Below are 14,409 nucleotides of genomic sequence, written 5' to 3'. Positions count from 1 at the left end.
TAATTAACTAAATAAAATAAGTATGATAATGATTTATTGTTTTATCTATAAATAGATGATCATGAGTTCAATTATAAAGAGATTAAATATCTTAATTTAAAAATAAAAAAAAATTAAAAGTACAAATTTAAAATTATAAAAAAAATTAAAATTGTAATTTAGTCTTAACTTTAATTTGCATGTACTAATTTTTTTAGGATAATTCGTGTGTACTACTACCAGCAGTAAGAATTTGTTGGTAGCAGAAAGGTGAACACGTAGGTGATAAGCTAAAGTGAGTGAAGTGAGTAATTAATCAGTTTTTGGAGCGAAATTGTTTCCCCAATATGGATTAATCAGGTAGGCAGTAGGCCGACATGCAAAATCCAACTTTACGTAAATCCTAGAGATGTAATTTAGTCTTAATATATATATCACTGATTTTAATTGGATATGCGGCTCTCACATGCACATATAATTAATCCCGAGCCTAATACTTAAAACAATATCATTTTAGCATTTTGTTGAAAGAGAATCTAATGAGCATTTAATTTAATATAATTTTATATATGTATTTTTTTTTTCTCTCATAACTTACACAACAATTCCAAATGAACAGCAAAATACAACATATACAAGTTGATGTATCCGTGGACAACAACGAAATAAAATTGATAATCGTCTTTTTCAAATTGAGTAGATTAGCAAGTGATGGTATTAATGTATCTAGATATTAGGGAATATATATATATATATATATATATATATATATATATATATATATATATATATATATATATATATATATATATATATATATATATATATATATATAAACTTACTGCAAGTAACTATTTTTATAATTACTTTTATTATAATTATTTATTTTTTTAAAATCTAATGATTAATTAAGATCAATTAATTATTACAATCGTTAAATTTAAAAAAAAATAATGAAATTAAAGAATAACTTTATTAGAATAAGTTGATCCCTCCTCTAAATAGATAAAATTAAATTTAATTTTAGTTTAAGTTATACTTAGATCCATAAACAACATATGTTTTAATTCGCATTAACCGGGAGGAAGACATCAATAAAAATGAAAGAGGGTGTTTGAATTCAACCTAATTATAATTTGTGCGTCTTGTTTTCCGAATTAGTAAATAACAGAACTAGTAAGGCTAACTATTTATTTTCATATAATTAAAAATTATAAGAAATAAATGTTTTAAATTAATAATAACTATGGTAATAATGTTAAAATAACACTTACATAGGGGCAATCATAGATATACCTAATCCAATCAACTCGACCTGACTAGAGAAAAAATAAATCAGATTAGATTGAATTCACAAGTTTTGATTTGATTAGATTTATATTAACCTAATTAAATCGGATTGAGTATCATATTTATCAATATCATAGCTAACTCAATTATAAATATAAAAACAACGCATTATTCAGAAAAATAAAGGTTAATCTTAATGTGATTTCTAAATATTTTTATAGAACAATTCTAACATTAAAAATGAGATGATATAATATTTTTTTTACTTATTTTAATGAAAACCTTATGAATTAAACCGAATATAATCAAGTCGGGCTATGTTAATGTTTTAAATTATCTCAAGACATGATTTAATAATTTTTATTGGATTGTTTTTTTTATGGCATTGGATTGAATTTGGAATTCTCCAAATTCGATTGCCAAATATACCAAAGTTTTATTTTTAAGAAAAATGCTAGAAAATGGTTTAAAAAATAAAAAGTGAAATTCTTTTATTGAAATTAATAATATATTATATTGTGATTTTTAATGTCTCAACTTAAATTTTTTACTTATTCATTTCTGTACTAGGCTAGTTAAGGTATTAGTTAGAAGGACCCATCTTTAATTATAGGTTTTTATATTAATATGTCATTACTTTGAGTAAAATTGAGTTTAAATTACTTAAATAAGATTTTATATTTATGCATTACAGATAAAAAAAAACATGATTTTTTTATAACAAATTAATATTCATTATCAATAAAATTTATAAATATTTTAACTAATAACTTGGTAAAAAAAACATTTACCATTTTATTTTCTTTGTTGAAAAATATTAGCATACACTAATTTTTTTTCTTCCATTTTATTTTTATTTGAATTTCTTCTTTTCACTTCAATCCCTTTCAAATGCAGTAGATATTTATCATTATTTTTCAATTTTCTATTTTTTCCTCATTACAATATTTATCATATTTTTCGTTGTATCACATGGATGAATAGTAGTAGGTAAGTGAATTTGCTTAATTATGTACTAGTATGTGAATAGAAAAAAAAGGAAAAGAAAAGAGGGGTTGACTTGATCAAAGTGGGGAACGTGGCCAAGCAAGTCCTAAACATACGGTTGTTGTACTTGTTTCTATCATACGTCACTGACCCGGCCACTCCGCTCTTCTCTTCCTTCTTATCCGTACGTCCTTTCTCCATATAACCACACTCTCTCTTCCTTAAGTTGCATCATATCATATCATATCATATCATTCTCTCTCTTTTCACATATCAAAGAAAAAGAAAATTAAGGAAATTCGGAAAGATGATGTACGAGCAGCAGCAACGATTTCATCATCAGCAACCGATGACAATGGATACGAGGAGGAAGAAGAAAGGATCATCAGGCGGCATAGAGGAAGCTGATGAGAGGCTTGAAATAGTGGACTTGAGTGGCATGTCCTTGGACTCCCTTCCCAACCCTTCTCTTAATTTAGCCACCATTTGCAAGTTGGACCTCTCTAATAACAATCTTCTGGTTCGTACCTTGCTAACATCTTTTTATTTTCAGACGTTAATTACAATTTCATTATCAATCCCTTTTTCTTCATTTCTAATTCCTTTCCCATAAAATGCCTCATTTACGTGTTTGTCATATATATAATCAATCATTGTTGATTCAAATAATATTAAACTTAATTTTTTAAGCAATATCTCGAATTTAAGTTTTGAATGAAAACATGATTAGAAGAGAATTTTTTTTTAAGGATGATTGATTAAACTTTTTTATAAAGATTAATCATCCTTAAATTGTATGAATATTCCGTATAATATACACAAAAATGAGGAGAGTTGGAAAGGACGTTTTCTGAATTTTTCCAGGTTCTGGGTGAAAGGTTAATTTTCAGAGTCTGCAAATTGGTTTTAAAATAATATTTTATATATAGAACATAATACATGGTTTTATTTGTAAGCCAATTAATATGTTAAACTCAGCATAAGAAATGCCAAGTTGTATGGGTAGGGTTGTTTTGATACAAGTTATATCTTCCTCCAACTACAGATATATATAGTACTACGGAGAAATATAGAGAAGGTAAAAAACCAGTTTTCCTTTCCACTTATTTTTCCTTTTCCTCAAAACGTACAGATAATTAAAGGGGAAGCTACTTATCAGATATTTTATGGTCAGTGCAGTGTTTATATTTATGTATATTTTGTTTCGGGATGTATTATATTTGTTGGATGTACAGTTCTTTTCACCTTCTTTTTTATTTTTATAATCCTCCCGTATTTGTTTATAATTTCTTTGAACAAACATTTACATAATAAAGAGAGAGATGTTAAATAAGAACACAGATGTCGTTAAAGGAGATAGACAATATAAAAAACAATATTATAAATATATTATACAAATAATAATATATCTGTATTACTATGTGTTTTGTGTACATGTCTCTGCTGCTCAATCGTCTGCTAATTGAACGTACGCGTACAGGTTGTAGTGTATATTAATTAATTGATGTCTGATTTGATTATGTAGTCATATAAAAACAAAAAGATAACAAGTTGTATTAAGTAATAGTAGGATATATTTAATTACGGGTTTCAAATATAGTAGTATACACTATGGTCTATGGATGCACTAGCTTAGTTAATTAATTAGCTAGCAGCCATAACTTAATTTAAATGAATCCGAAGTGACCTGTCTTAAGTTGTTGTTTGGTTCGCCTTGAAGAAATGAATGTAATTTATTTTTAATATTGTGACAGAATATACCGGAGTCCTTAACGGCGAGACTGCTGAACATGGTGGTGTTGGACGTGCACTCCAATCAGCTTAGGTCCCTCCCAAATTCCATTGGCTGCCTCTATAAGCTCAAGGTTTTGAATGTCTCTGGCAACCTCATCGAATACCTTCCCAAAACAATTGAAAATTGCAGGTTCACCTTCTATTAATTGCATGCATGTTGCTTCATAGAATAAATAACGACTTTTCAATGTAATTAACAAAATTGAAATAGAGTTCCATTTTTAATAACAGGATGAGGTTAGTAATAGTATAACCCCGTACCAAGACGGTTACAGATCGAGAGCGAGAGAGGAAAACAAGAAACATGTAAATTATTAAGTCCGTATTTTAAAAGCCAAGGAATTGATATTATATATGATTTTTAAAACGTTCATATTGTTCACTACTTTTTTTTAAAGCAGCTTACGTTAGTCAAACAACACATAGTGCACGAAACAGTCCTTAGCACTTGAATAATTTGCATTTCCACCTTATGATATGTGGACTTCTTTAATTTGTGTCTGTGTGTTTTTTCTTTTATCTATTCTTCCCTTGATGCCAGGGCATCAAGGATATGCGTAAGAATAATCAAATCATACATCATGATTAGATTCGAAAGCTTTATAAGTTATAGATTATTAAACATGTACTGATTCATGGTAGGGAATAAACTTAAAGACATATCTACCCTATAATATTCTAAATAAGTTGTTTTGCACAAATCATTAGATTACTTTTTTTTGTTGCAATTAGTTAATAACATAAAAATAAGTAAAACAAAAGTAAGAAAAATAAAATATAAAAAAATTAAAATCATAAATATATTAAAATTTTATTCAATATATATGAGTCTCATGCATATTCTATAAAATGGGACATGTGTAAGAAAAACCTCCGTAGAAAAGAAAAAAAAAAGGATTTTTTTAAGCATTCATTCATTGTGGGCCGTTGTCACAAATAGCGGGCAAGAATAAAAATCCTCCATTTTCTTTGGGTGTCATTATAATTACTTGACCTTATATTAAATAAAAAAACAGAAGATGGAGGACACCTAGCTAAAACAATTCTTTAATCAAATGGAGAAAAAGTCAATCAATAATTGATTATCCCGTGAAAAACCATTATTCTTCTTCCCACAAATTTTCTCTGGTATAATATTCGTTGAAACATCTTAATCCCAGCTAAGAAAGAATCACCAGACATCACACCAACGACAATAGATATTTGCGCACCCACGTTTAAACGAAAGCAACAAACAATACCATCAATAACCACATAGAACTCTGGTATATATCTTTCCAAACATAATTATCAAAATTCACATGTTTTCAATCGTCACACAAATTCATTAATATGTAATTTTCTTAAAAATTAAAACTCATGGTTGATCAGACTAGATTATACATTTTGTACGTAAATATTTTTGGCTAAACTAATACATGTAATGTAACATTGAGTTGAGCAGAAGCTTAGAAGAGTTGAATGCGAACTTCAACAAGTTGATCCAGCTGCCAGACACGATAGGGTACGAGCTGAAAAACCTGAAGAAGCTATCAGTGAACTCCAACAAGCTGGTGTTCCTTCCTCGGTCGACCTCTCACCTGACTGCACTGAGGATTCTGGACGCGCGTTTGAACTGCCTAAGGTCTCTCCCAGAAGACCTGGAGAATCTGATAAACCTGGAAACCCTAAACGTGAGCCAGAACTTCCAGTACCTGGACTCCCTCCCCTACTCGGTGGGATTCCTCTTGTCCCTCGTGGAACTCGACGTTAGCTACAACAAGATCAGGGCCCTGCCGGACTCCATCGGATGCCTGAAGAAGCTGCAGAAGATTAGCGTGGAAGGGAACCCTCTGAGTTCGCCGCCGCCGGAGCTGGTGGAGCAGGGGTTGCATGCGGTGAAGGAGTACCTGTGCCAGAAGATGAACGCCGGACATCAAAGTCCCACCACTAATAATAAGAAGTCTAAGTCTTGGGTGGGGAGGTTGGTCAGGTATGGAACCTTCAATGGAATTGGACAAAGCAGAGCTGCTGGGGCCCGCGAGGAACGCGAGGCTTTCATCGTGCCTGATTATAGACCCATCGATGGCCTTGCTTCTCCACGCTACATGGGAATGTTCTCGCCTCGTCGCCTCTTCTCACCTCGTACTTACTTCACCAATTGACCCTCATCAACGTCTTGTTATAACTATGTAGGGTGGACAAGGAAATGATGGTCGGCTAGTTCCTGAGACCTTGTTAGCCCATTGTGCTTCATGGATGAACAGGGTCTATTAGATAGTACCAACAAAAAAAAAAAAAGGAAAAGAAAGATACCTATAATAATCTGGCTCTGTTATCAGTGGTATTTTAATAAACTTCATTCACGCTGTTGTGGCGATTGTCTTAAGTGTGTTTTGTTCATTGGCAGCACACTTTCTAAATGGATATCCTGAAGCATTCACAATAACAAAGCAAACAAAATATTTACTAATGAGTGATGATATATATATGTGGACACTTTTAAGTATTATATACTCTACATCTATAATTTCTTTTTATTTTTCTCTTTCTATCATATTTTAACCTCTGTTATACTTACACTTCTCTTCCTAGGTACTATTAAATGTCCATTGATAAATTTCCTTTACGAATATATTCTATTTTATCTCGAAGAGAATGTTCACACATGTATTTAAAAGACTGATTTCACGACTGCCGAATCATTTCTAAGAGAGATTCCAATTAAACAATAATAAAGGCCCACTAATCAACGTGAGAGGGGTGTAACTCTGCACATATTTCGATAATTTAGTATTGAAGTCAAAGGAAGAAGCATAAAAAAAAAAAAGATGAACATACGTAACTTGTAAGTATATCCTCGCTTGGGAGACCAAGAATGTAATGAAAGTATGGAACTGCTGTAACTCTCCTTAAGAAACCAACAGTAGACTTGCAACTTGACTAAGATTTAAAATGAACACAATTTAACTTGTCTCTTGGACTCACAGTGTCTCAGCTAGATAACTTGTGTTGACCAAACCTAATCAAGAAACTGTTGGTGGACCGTAAGCGAGTTTGCAAATTGCAACTCAATATTTTTCCCCAATCGGTTGGTCTTTCCTCCCAGTAAACTTAAAGCCCCCAGGAGAGCACTTCTGTGACCTTGGCTTTCATGATATGATTGTCTTCTTCTCTTCTCAATTTTGAATGAAGAGTATTTGCCTGTGACTGTACTAACATGGATGTTAAGTGTTCATCAAATTCTCTCTTAACACGATACTGAAAATTTTCCTTTCAACATTACATTTTTCTTTTCTTTTTGAAATAGACGGGGAATAAGCTGTTAGGGACGGGAAATGCATACAATGTTTAATTCTTGTACAGGGAAATAGAGATGGCCCTTCAAAATGGGCCCCTACATTGTTGATTATACCAAGACTTACCATGGCATAAGTCGTATGAAAGAGGGTTCTTTCTCCCAGAGGAAAATCCCGGGTTAATATTTATAGTCAGCTTTTGTCAAATGACAAAGATTTGTGCATAGAGTGTGGGCATTTTCATGGACCCTAAAAACAGGTGTGGATATTTCCATGGCAGAGATACAAATATACAAGGGAGGGACAGTGAACAAATAAAAAATTATTATGCAGACGTAAAAAATGAACAAATCTGCAAGTCAATGCTGGAAATGTTAAAAAGCCACAGCAACGGAGTTAGTATTATGAATGCCAAATATTATCCTCCTCAAACATTTGAGACTGAAGGTTTAAACTACTCATGTGGTCCATCAGACTATTCATTATCAAAAGCATGTCTGCCATTCTGCTGTTTGACTTATCTTGTGCTTCAAATCTATGGACTTTGCTTTTTACTTCAACCCAACTACAACCAGGATTTGGTTTTAGACCTTTGTCTTTCATTGATTTTCGCACTCTAGCTACCTTATTCCACCAACCAACTCTTGCATAGAGATTTGCTAGCTGTTGAAGTGTTGCTGAGCACCCTGGTTCCATCAATAACCTATTCTCTGCTGCCTCGATGCCAATCGGAACACTTCCATGAAGCCTAGAGGAAGAAAGCAGTGAACCCCATACTACAGCATTGGGAAAAATAGGCATATTTTGGATGAAATCACGAGCCTCCAGAAGTAAACCAGCCCGACCAAGAAGATCTACAATGCAAGAATAATGATCTAGCCCAGGCTGCACACCATGCTCAACCATGGAATTAAAGTAAACTTGACCTTCTTTGACAAGACCTCCATGCCGACATGAGGATAAAACACCAAGGTAAGTAACAGCATCAGGATTAACACCTTGCTTTATCATCTCTTCAAAGAGATTAATTGCCTCTTGTGCAAGCCCATGCTGTGCATAGCCACTGATCATGGTGTTCCACGTGACAACATCCCTGCTCACCATATTTTCAAATATGTGCAAGGCATCATCAATTGCCCCACATTTAGAATACATGGAAATGAGAGCATTCTCGATGTGGAGGTAAGAATGAAAGCCCATTCGAATTATTTGACAATGAGCACATCTCCCATGTCCCAGTGCTCCACTGCCCATACAAGCACTCAGAAGACTGGTGTACGTGAAATAATTTGGTCTCAAATCTGAACCCCTCATTTGTTGGAAGAGCTCCAAGCACATGTCAACATGCCATTCTTGTGCAAACCCAGCAATAATTGCTGTCCATGAAACTACATTTCTGACAGGCATTTCTTCAAACACACGGCATGCATCACCCAAAAAGGCACACCTGCTGTACAAACTTATCAAAGAACTTCCAACATAAACACTGGCAACGAACCCAGTTGTTATTGCTAGGCAGTGATACTGAATTCCTCCCCAAAGGTCACGCTTGGAACCACATGAACTCACGGCTTGTGACAAGAAGAACACATCAACTCCGAACCCTTGTTCCATATGTAGAACAGAGGACTCAATAGTTATTTCAGCTGTAGTCCCATTAGTAGCTGAATTGTGACCAAGAGGAATTGTTACATAGTTTTCCAACATGTCATCAATAAGCCTAAGATGACTTTGACGACGGTCAACAGTAGTACCACGTTTTTGGGACGATAGAAGGTTAAGGACCCTCTGTGCAATAGCTAAGCCTTTGCTTGATCTCGTGGTTGACGATCTGTGGGAAGAGAAAAAAAGCCTAAAAATTTGATTTTTAAGACAAAATGTTGGCTTTCTAGTGAGGAATGCATTCATTGCTTGATTCCTGCTGGTCGAGAAGAACATGATATTATGGGACCAAACCTAAAATTCAGAAAATAAAAACAGTATCAATTAATTTTTATTTTTTTATAGTTTTGGTAAATAAGTTCTGAAAAAAAAATCCTAAATTGATCAAAAAAGCGCTTTTTACAATTAGTAAAGTGCCTCTTCTGCCGTCACATTGAATGGGTATATGGAGACGACACCGTTTTTGGTGGATAAACAACAAGACAACGTTAAACTGGATGTCTTGTCATGTGAAAAGGTATTAAGGGGTCGCCGACAGCTGCCATTCTCCACCATCACCGGCATAATCCACGTGTCCATCTTCCTTTTTCTCCTAAACTTTTGTCTCTTTTTATTTATTGTCTTCTCTCACACCCAAACCAAGTGCCAGTACTGCTGTTAGTTGCTTCATTTGCTCTCTCCGATTGAGTGCCATCTTCTCAAAATGTTCAATTTCTTACTAAGGAAAGACGTTCGAAAGATTCTCAAGCGCAAAGATAGCGATGCTGGAGAAAAAGGTACTAATGATTACTATTCACTGAAGTTAACATTCTTTTTTTTTTTTTTAGAATATTAGTTCCACAGTGCTTGAAGTTTTTTCCGTTTAGCTGGGTTTGGGGTTTATCAGTGTGGTTTAAGCTTAGATAATGTAGCATCGGATTATTCCCCGCCAACTTTACATTGTTTATAGTTACAGCAAATTTGAGGTTTTTCATAAGGAAAATGTTTGATGAATATCTATTGTACTATAAGACACATAGGGAGAGAGAAGAAAAAGATAAAAAAAGAGATGAGACCTGTTGGTGAGATGTTTTAAATAAAATGGTGTTTGTGTATCGTTACTCTTTTCAATTTGCAGCAGCTTTCATTCTTTGTTGGTGAAGAGTGAAGACGTGCAAAAATGGGTTTGGGACTTCCAAATTTTCTTTCTATGCGCTATATGAAGAAAGCAAGACTTTTTAGTATTTTTCTCATTTTATTTTTTTCTTTTTAATCCTTTGGTGCCTTATCAGACATATGTTTGCGTCTTTGCTAGAGTACCTTGAACAATTTTGTTTTAGAACTGAGTACATGTTTGAATATGCTTTGAATCATCCAAAATCAAGTTGAAATATTAGCTAATGTGATTTTAAATAAATACTCACATATTTCAGTCACATGTTTGATCCCACTTTGAGAAATGGATTTTATGTCCAAATATGATTTTGAATTCAAGCAACTTTTGAGTATGTGTTTGGGTGACCGTTTATCATATTGACTTTAAACAAAAATGATTTTGGTTAGAATAGAATTTGAAGTGAAGCAAGTTAAGTTTGAATATTTTTTATTTTAAATGCAAGTTAGTAACTCACATATTTATACATCATATTACTAAAAGACGCAGAAGCAACTCTATAATGCTTCAGAATGGACGCGCGTAAGCTGGTGAAAAATGGGCATCCAAACACGCTATTCAACTCAAAATCAATTTTGAACCCAAAATTCAATAAATTCCGTAATTGAGACCAAATATGTGAACATTTACTTAAAATTACGACTAGGTTAGCTATTATTTCAATGACTTTGGATGATTCAACGTAAATCCAAACATGCACCAAGTAACTTTTGCAATAAATAAAAAATATTGTATTAAGATTTACTGCTAACTTCGTTAGAATAAAATTATTCAAACATAAATCACTTCACTTTAAAATCAATTTTGAAAATGTTCACCCAAACACAATGATTCTTGTTATGTTTTAATCTAGGTTGTGAACCTCCTTGAAATCCCAGCAAAGCCTTTTCCAAGCCTTTTCAACTTCCATCATATGTGGTCAGGTTTTATTCAATTCTCACTGTTTTGGATAGTTTGTTTCTTAAACCAAAATTTCCAATATTAGAATGATATTTTTTGGATAGAGCTGGTTCGTTTAAAATTCTAGGAGTTGCATTTGTAATTCTATATGCTTACTATGAACATTTCAATCTTTATTCAAGTTCATAACTCTGTAAGAAACCTTCCCTAATATCTTCTATTACTTTTACTTCTCATTGTAGGAAGAGCACTGGAAGACTTGAGAGGTTCTCTGTTTAATGAATTTCGTTCCTCTGAAGGTGCAAAACGTCAACAACAGCGTACATGTGGTCCAGCTGCAGCACTTTCCTTCAATTTTTTTATTGCAATTAGTATTATCTTCATAAACAAAATGGTTCGTTTACTCTCTTTCCTCTCTGTCTGGTTGGTCTGTGTTCTGTGTCAGAATTTCAAATAACCATGATTTTTAGATTCTGATTTCTTGCCTTTTGTTTTTCATTTTTCCTTTCAGGTTCTTCAAACTGTTAAATTCAAATTCCCCATACTTCTCTCACTAATTCACTATATAGTGAGCTGGCTCTTAATGGCTGTACTAAATGCATTTTCTTTACTTCCTGCATCTCCCTCAAAATCAACTAAGCTATCTGCTTTATTTACTCTTGGATTTGTTATGTCTCTATCTACTGGCCTTGCTAATGTCAGCTTGAAGTATAATAGGTAACACAACTATGATATTTTTATTTGAAGTATTTTGTTTTGTACTCTGAACTTAATTTCTATATCTTCAGCATTGGCTTCTATCAGATGGCAAAGATTGCAGTAACACCTTCAATAGTTATGGCAGAATTTGTATTGTACAAGAAGAAAGTTTCTTGGCCCAAGGTAAATGCATTAACTTTGGCAGGGCATGTACATTTGATGAGGATAAAAAAGAGAGTGTTCCGGGGCTTGTAGAAATAAGAGTTTTTTTTACTATTTGATTTGAAATATGTGCACATTTTTGTTCTATGAACTCTTGTAAGCATCTTCACTTTTAACCTAGAATAACATTCAGGTAGCTAATCCCATCCTTTCATTATGAAGTGAAGTGCTTTACCAAACTATAAAGCATGTCTATTCACTATTGAATGCCCTCCTGTGTCCTGACACCTCTATTGCTCCTATATGTTTGTGGAAGATAACTGAATGCTTCAGTAGATTTAAAGTGATATCTCATGACATTATAAGTGCTTCTGAGGACATGTGAATGCAGCTCAAAATTTTAGTTGGATAAAAAAGTCTAGTAACTAGGACTATTGGTTTTTGAGATTTATCATTTTGTATGAGTTTGTGATCTTTAACATCATGCCAGTTGAAAACCATTGATTAAATTAGTTAACCTATATACTCTAGCCACATTGATGTGTGTATTCTATGTTTCAGAAGTAAATGGTGAGACTACCATCAGTAGTATGTCAAAATGGTTTCTACATAATTGACTCAAGATTTCAGAATTTTCATACCTATCTTGTTTTTATTATTGTTGTTATTATTAAAATGCTTACTACTATGAGTTGAATTGAAACTTTTCAGGCTTTAGCATTAACGGTGGTATCTATTGGTGTTGCTGTGGCTACAGTGACGGATTTGCAGTTCCATTTCTTTGGTGCCTGTGTAGCATTAGCATGGATTGTACCTAGTGCTGTAAACAAAATCCTCTGGTCCAGACTGCAGCAGCAAGAGAACTGGACAGCTTTGGCGTGAGTAATTTGTTTGTTTATTCTTTTGGCCATTTACATCCCAATATTCCTTTCTCCTTGCCTTATTTGTGGATTGATCAACAGGTTGATGTGGAAAACAACACCTATTACTTTAATTTTTCTGGCTGCTATGTTACCCTGCTTAGACCCTCCTGGTGTACTTTCCTTTGATTGGAACTTCATTAACACATTGGTGATACTCACATCAGCCATTCTTGGATTTTTGCTTCAGTGGTCTGGTGCTTTAGCACTAGGGTAAGGAAAATGCATTACTATCTTTAATTGTTGAATATTTTGCCTGTGAAAAGAATTCCAATTTCACTTTTTGGTAGAATAGTAGGTGAGTCACTTGTTTAATATTTTACCAGGTTGTTTTTATCAAATTAAGTGATGATTTACTAATGACCTGACCTCCAATGTGCCGAACATAAAGAGGTCACTTGGTTTTTCTTAGCTTCCTTTCATGATGTTACTTATTCTTGGTTTGGATGAGAAGAATGCTAGATATTAAAATGTTATAATTATAATATAGCTAGATATTTTCTTCGAGTCAGATTGTTATAAATTCTTTGCAATATCAACAATGCCAAGGAGCTAAGTTACTAATAAAGTTGTATATTCGAGTGGTAAGGCAGACCATTAACGAATCCTCTTGTAATATACGAAAATAGTGATCCTCTATGCACTAAGAATTTCAAGATAAGTTTATAGACATAGCAAACTTTGATAGTTATGTGCTAATTCTGATCTATGGCCAGATGCTCAAGTAAACAAGTATGAAAAGCTTGTAACAATGAATGTTTAGATCATTTAAAAAGTGTCATACCCCGAATCCCCGATCATTTCTTAAAGTTTATTAATTGTATATATGTTTCTGTATTACATTCAGAACATTGTGGTATACTTAACTGTCGCTGGTTAGTTTCTTCATGTATTTTTTGGTTGCAATTTACAGTGCTACATCTGCCGTCTCGCATGTTGTTCTTGGGCAGTTTAAGACATGCATTATCCTCCTGGGAAACTATTATCTCTTTGGATCCAATCCAGGCATAATCAGTATCTGTGGGGCATTTACAGCTATTGCTGGTATGTCCGTTTACACTTACCTTAATCTGAAGCAGCAATCAAACAAGATATTTCCTCGACAGGCCACCCTTTTACCAAAATCTAAACTAAGCAAAGAAAATGGAACTTCCCAAAATGGACACTACAGTGCTGAAAATGTCTAACAAAATTCCTAATACTGCATTACATGAGATGATAATTAACCAAGCATTTTTCCCTTCTGTGATTTCTAGATTCCAATCTGACCATTTTGGGTTTTGATAGTTTATGTTCAAATATATTATACTATTGAAGCCGTACTAGGATACAATGGTTCTATTACACATAGGCAACTGCTGCTCAAGTTGGAACATCTATCTGTAAATGAATGATTTGGTTGATTCTTATCCGGAGTTACGAATTTTTTTTCCGGCCTATAGAAAGGAGCTACTGTTGCATTTTGTAATTTCACAGAAAACAGAATTACTTTTTTGGTTATTATACTCATCTTAATTTGCTACATCTCATCATGGGGAAAGAGGGTTCTCAATTTTATTTGTAATAAGAATGGAATTATGCAGTC

The 14,409-nt window shown here is 33.3% G+C and overlaps 3 protein-coding genes across 5 annotated transcripts; 2 read left to right on the top strand and 1 right to left on the bottom strand.

The window, feature by feature from the left end:
* The first annotated feature begins 2,307 nt into the window (after positions 1-2,307).
* Positions 2,308-6,538, top strand: LOC100783239 (plant intracellular Ras-group-related LRR protein 6). The gene is made up of 3 exons (XM_003549229.5): positions 2,308-2,776; positions 4,011-4,180; positions 5,495-6,538. The coding sequence occupies exons 1-3, from the start codon at positions 2,564-2,566 to the stop codon at positions 6,192-6,194; spliced, it is 1,083 nt and encodes a 360-aa protein (XP_003549277.1). The 5' UTR covers positions 2,308-2,563; the 3' UTR covers positions 6,195-6,538.
* On the bottom strand, positions 5,300-9,412 carry LOC100813915 (pentatricopeptide repeat-containing protein At2g37320). 2 transcript variants are annotated; one of them, XM_041011356.1, is made up of 3 exons: positions 6,876-9,412; positions 6,346-6,460; positions 5,300-6,280 (listed from the first exon to the last, which is right to left on the bottom strand). In XM_041011356.1, the coding sequence occupies exon 1, from the start codon at positions 9,264-9,266 to the stop codon at positions 7,731-7,733; it is 1,536 nt and encodes a 511-aa protein (XP_040867290.1). In that variant the 5' UTR covers positions 9,267-9,412; the 3' UTR covers positions 5,300-6,280; positions 6,346-6,460; positions 6,876-7,730. The 2 variants fall into 2 exon arrangements, with proteins under 2 accessions (XP_040867290.1, XP_025982238.1); XM_026126453.2 differs by having other exon boundaries at positions 5,300-6,460.
* A 117-nt stretch (positions 9,413-9,529) lies between these two features.
* LOC100777883 (nucleotide-sugar uncharacterized transporter 1) lies at positions 9,530-14,409 on the top strand. Of its 2 annotated transcripts, XM_041011358.1 has the most exons (8): positions 9,586-9,766; positions 10,997-11,061; positions 11,286-11,437; positions 11,555-11,760; positions 11,832-11,925; positions 12,616-12,782; positions 12,867-13,037; positions 13,738-14,409. In XM_041011358.1, exons 3-8 carry the CDS (start codon positions 11,435-11,437, stop codon positions 14,009-14,011), a joined length of 915 nt encoding a protein of 304 aa, XP_040867292.1. In that variant the 5' UTR covers positions 9,586-9,766; positions 10,997-11,061; positions 11,286-11,434; the 3' UTR covers positions 14,012-14,409. The 2 variants fall into 2 exon arrangements, with proteins under 2 accessions (XP_003549270.1, XP_040867292.1); XM_003549222.4 differs by lacking the exon at positions 10,997-11,061 and having other exon boundaries at positions 9,530-9,766.

This window comes from Glycine max, chromosome 17, assembly GCF_000004515.6.
Source record: "Glycine max cultivar Williams 82 chromosome 17, Glycine_max_v4.0, whole genome shotgun sequence".
Taxonomy (NCBI): domain Eukaryota; kingdom Viridiplantae; phylum Streptophyta; class Magnoliopsida; order Fabales; family Fabaceae; genus Glycine; species Glycine max.
This window is presented reverse-complemented; position numbering and strand designations above follow the sequence as displayed.